At 41.5% G+C, this 3,640-nt stretch overlaps 1 protein-coding gene across 1 annotated transcript in view; it reads left to right on the top strand.

The window, feature by feature from the left end:
• Positions 1-3,640, top strand: part of LOC105533148 — a 41,528-nt gene that overhangs the window by 19,073 nt on the left and 18,815 nt on the right. The window contains exons 3-4 of the mRNA XM_011971499.1: positions 95-166; positions 3,053-3,126. Coding sequence (XP_011826889.1) covers positions 95-166; positions 3,053-3,126 — 146 coding nt within the window. The remainder of the gene's footprint in view (positions 1-94; positions 167-3,052; positions 3,127-3,640) is intronic.

The raw sequence follows: 3,640 nt of genomic DNA, 5'->3' as shown, positions 1-3,640 counted from the left end.
GTAATAAAGGCAGTTTTGAGTGGATGAATCTGGTGCTTGGTTATATATGAACCTCATTAGAATATTACTGTCTCTGTCCCTCTCTGTTTCATAGAAGGAAAACCTGAAGTCTAGGGAGTATGGATGTCTCATGAGAAAGTCAGCTGACAAAGCCACTGGCCAGATGGTAAGGGGGTTTTTCACAGTTCTGGAGAGAGAAGGAGGCTCTAACTTTTGCCACTGCTCATGACTGTTCTCAATAAAACAAAATCTGTTTGGAATTATTCCCAGAATACCACTAAAATTAGTTCTTTCTGTCTTTACTTCTGGTCATCTTGTCTTATGGGGTATGCATTTTGCAGAACCCGCTTCTCTATGTCCCTATTCAGTTGTAATTGAGGGATGGGAGGAAGGAACATAGGTTGGGATAAGAGGTATTTTCTTGAAACATTTTGGGAAGTCTTTTTCTCCAGTATTGCCATTAAAGTCACATTGGGTTGTCAACTCTGGGCCCTTACCTAAAGCTTCAGCTCCAATTTTTTTTTTTTTCTCTGCTCTTTCATTAAATGTGAGGCAGCACAATGCAGAGGAAAAGCACAGGGAAGAGAAGCAGAAGAGCTGGCTCCTAGCTCTCTTTTACCAGCTAGCTCTGGGATCACAGGCAAGTCACTTTTCCTAGTCTTATTTCTCCACCTGTTAAATGGGTTGGCTTGACATGACAGTGGTCTTCAGGTTCATTTGAGTTCTGAGCCTCCGTAATTATGATTCTATGACTCAGCATCAATGGAGCTCCCACTTGTGGAAGTCAAAGGTGGATCTACATCTACTACTCATGTATCCACCTCCCCATTTCCCTGACTGACTTTATGCTTCACGTTCGTTACCTGTTTGGGTGTCTTTCTCATCTTGGTTTGGCAACCCTTTCATGAAGATGTCCCAGAATGTGTGTCATTGGATGTCACTTATTCTCTGATCCTTCCATTCATTCATCCAACAATTAGGCACCTATTTGTGCAAGGTGAGGCAGCTCCATTTTTCTAAGCTTTCCTGTTAGGTAGGAAGGAAGTGCAATCCAGGCTTTTCAAATCATGGATGTCAGAGAATGTCTGAGTTGGAAGGACATTTAGAAACCATGATTCAATAGCCTTCCTTTCACAAACAAGGAAACAAAAGCCTAAAGAGATGAAGTGATTTGCTTAAAATCACATGGCTGAACTGGGAATGTCAGAACTGGGACTGGAGTCAATTTTCCAGTTTTCCAGCCCAGTTCTGCCTTCTCCCTCCATTATCTACCATATTCTATTAACTGCTTTGAAAACAAAACTGTAATGAGCCCTAAATTATTTTCTCCTTTAGCACAAAGAATTTTTAATTGGGGAAGGATGTGCCCAAATTTGTGATGAGAAACAATGAACACAGCCTCAGTGTAATTACTGGGCCATGGCCCATTGTTTCAGTAAAGGCATCCTATAATGGAAGGAAAAAGAAGATGAGGAAGGAGAGAATGCAGACCTTCTTTGTTCTCAAACCTTTTGTCTCTCTGTTAGGCTGTGTTTGTTTGCCAAACATGAGCCTGGCAAATTGCGTGCCCCAAGTAATCCCAACCATCTACCCCGACTCCTCAGTGCTGAGCTTGGCAGCTGATAGCTCAGCCTGTTTCATTGCCAAACTGAATGAATAGACCTCAGCCAAGTTCTGGCTGTGAAAAGAGGCCTTGGGTACAAGGGCCCCATGCTTTTTGTGATCCAGTAGGGACAGGTCACTGCCTGGCTTATTTGTCTTCAAACCAGGCCAACCCACTCCACACCACGTGGGGCCAAAACAAGAGGCCAGCCTCATAGCAGCAACAGGGCAATTGCCTTTGACCTCTCTCTTCACTCCCGCTCTGGTGTTGTCCTCTCTACTCCAATCTGGTTTCTACCAGCTCCCCAAATTTTTAGCTTCTAAAAGTTTGTCTTATTCCTAGCTCCATGAAGTTAATCCTTTAACTTATCCACCAGATTTTTTTGGCTTAACTCTTGGTTCTTCCCTGAGTGATGGATTATACTTGTCTTTCAGCTCATCCCACTCCTGGTCACTTTGGGTTAAAACCCAGCCCAATTTTCATGAGATCTAGTTCCCAGAAACTCCTTTTCCTTACCCCAGGGGTTGAATTACTCTAGTGGGCTTGTTCCTATTGACTTGCCTTAGTTTTCTACGTCTAAGCCATTGTGCCTGTCTCTAGGACTCACTGAGTGCTCTCCTCCAGAAACTGCCTGCATCTGCCACTCTTACGTTCACCTCCTCGTCTTCCTGTCTTTATGCTTCACTTTCAGAACCTGCTTTGGCTGTCTTCCTCATCTTGGTTCTCCTACCATAGCAGCTTACCAGCTTTGGGCTCTGATTTGGCATCACTGGTGCCATTAGATAAGAGACCACCCCCTCGTCTCCTGTAGATCCCTTACTTACTGGGTGAAATCTCAGCTCCTTCATTCCCATGCCTTGGTTCCACTACCAAGGAAGAAATATTTAGAAATGACCTGTAGTTTTCCTGCAGTACTTTTAGCTGAATGTTTTGAATCTCTTGTATACCCTGGAATTTGAAATTAACCAGACTCCTATGGTTAAAAACAGCTGAAAATCAAGCCTAAACATTTCTCAAATTGTAGTTCTGTGACCATCTGCATCAGAGTCCCTTATTAAAAATATAGATTCCAGGCCATCACCTCAGATCAAATGAATTAGAAACTTGGTGGGGGCTCTGGGGGGAGATTATTAGATTTATTATTAGATACAAGAAAATTTGATAACTACTGATTTATCTCCCAGGTTTCAGTTGGTATCTTATTTAAGCTATCCATAGCAACCCTTCTGGTCTAGCTGGTTCTTGAAAAAGGGAGATTTCAGAAGCCACCAGACTATTAAAGGAACATTGATATTATGTGTATTTACTATATTAAAAAATCAGTAAGTTTATTAGAAATCTTTCTTATATAGACCTTTGAGCAGGCACAGTGGGGGATACTGGTTGACTAAAACACTCAGACTAGCTATAATTCTAAAGTAAAGGTGCATATTTTCATTTGCATCTCAGGGAAACAGAGACGGTATGGGGACAGCTCGCAACAAGTCTCCACATTGTCAGAGTGGAGCTGTCAACTTTGGCAGGTAAGTCTGTTCTGATTGTGATAAGTGAAAGTACATGTGGTGAAGAAAAAGTGGGTCATCATTCTGAGATCCAAAAATTGACATAAAATTGCTTGTGAAAGTAAATCTCTGTGAGAGATAATTATCAAATTAACAGAAGCTTATGGAGAGGAAATAAAGTCAAAATATGTAAAGATGATAGCGAGGATAGCTGGAGTGCTGGAAGGATCTGTATAGAATCATAGATTTCTGACTGGAAGGGGCCTCCAAAATCACATTGATTGAGAGTTTCAAATTATTTTAAGCTCTTGGATTCTTCTATGAAACAAAATCTTATGCAGAAAGCTAACATGTAAAACAAATACAGAGTTGCTCTGGTTGGGGTGAATGAGCGAGACAGAGAGAATCTGTTAATTAGGATACGCTAGGTTATGTGCAGTAACAAACAATCCAAACATGTTATCAGCTATTGTAACAACAAAGGCTCTTCTGGTTCATGCTATATGTCTATCATGGATGGACTTGGTCAACTCTA

The sequence above is a fragment of the Mandrillus leucophaeus genome, unplaced genomic scaffold (assembly GCF_000951045.1).
Source record: "Mandrillus leucophaeus isolate KB7577 unplaced genomic scaffold, Mleu.le_1.0 Scaffold1228, whole genome shotgun sequence".
NCBI lineage: Eukaryota > Metazoa > Chordata > Mammalia > Primates > Cercopithecidae > Mandrillus > Mandrillus leucophaeus.
This window is presented reverse-complemented; position numbering and strand designations above follow the sequence as displayed.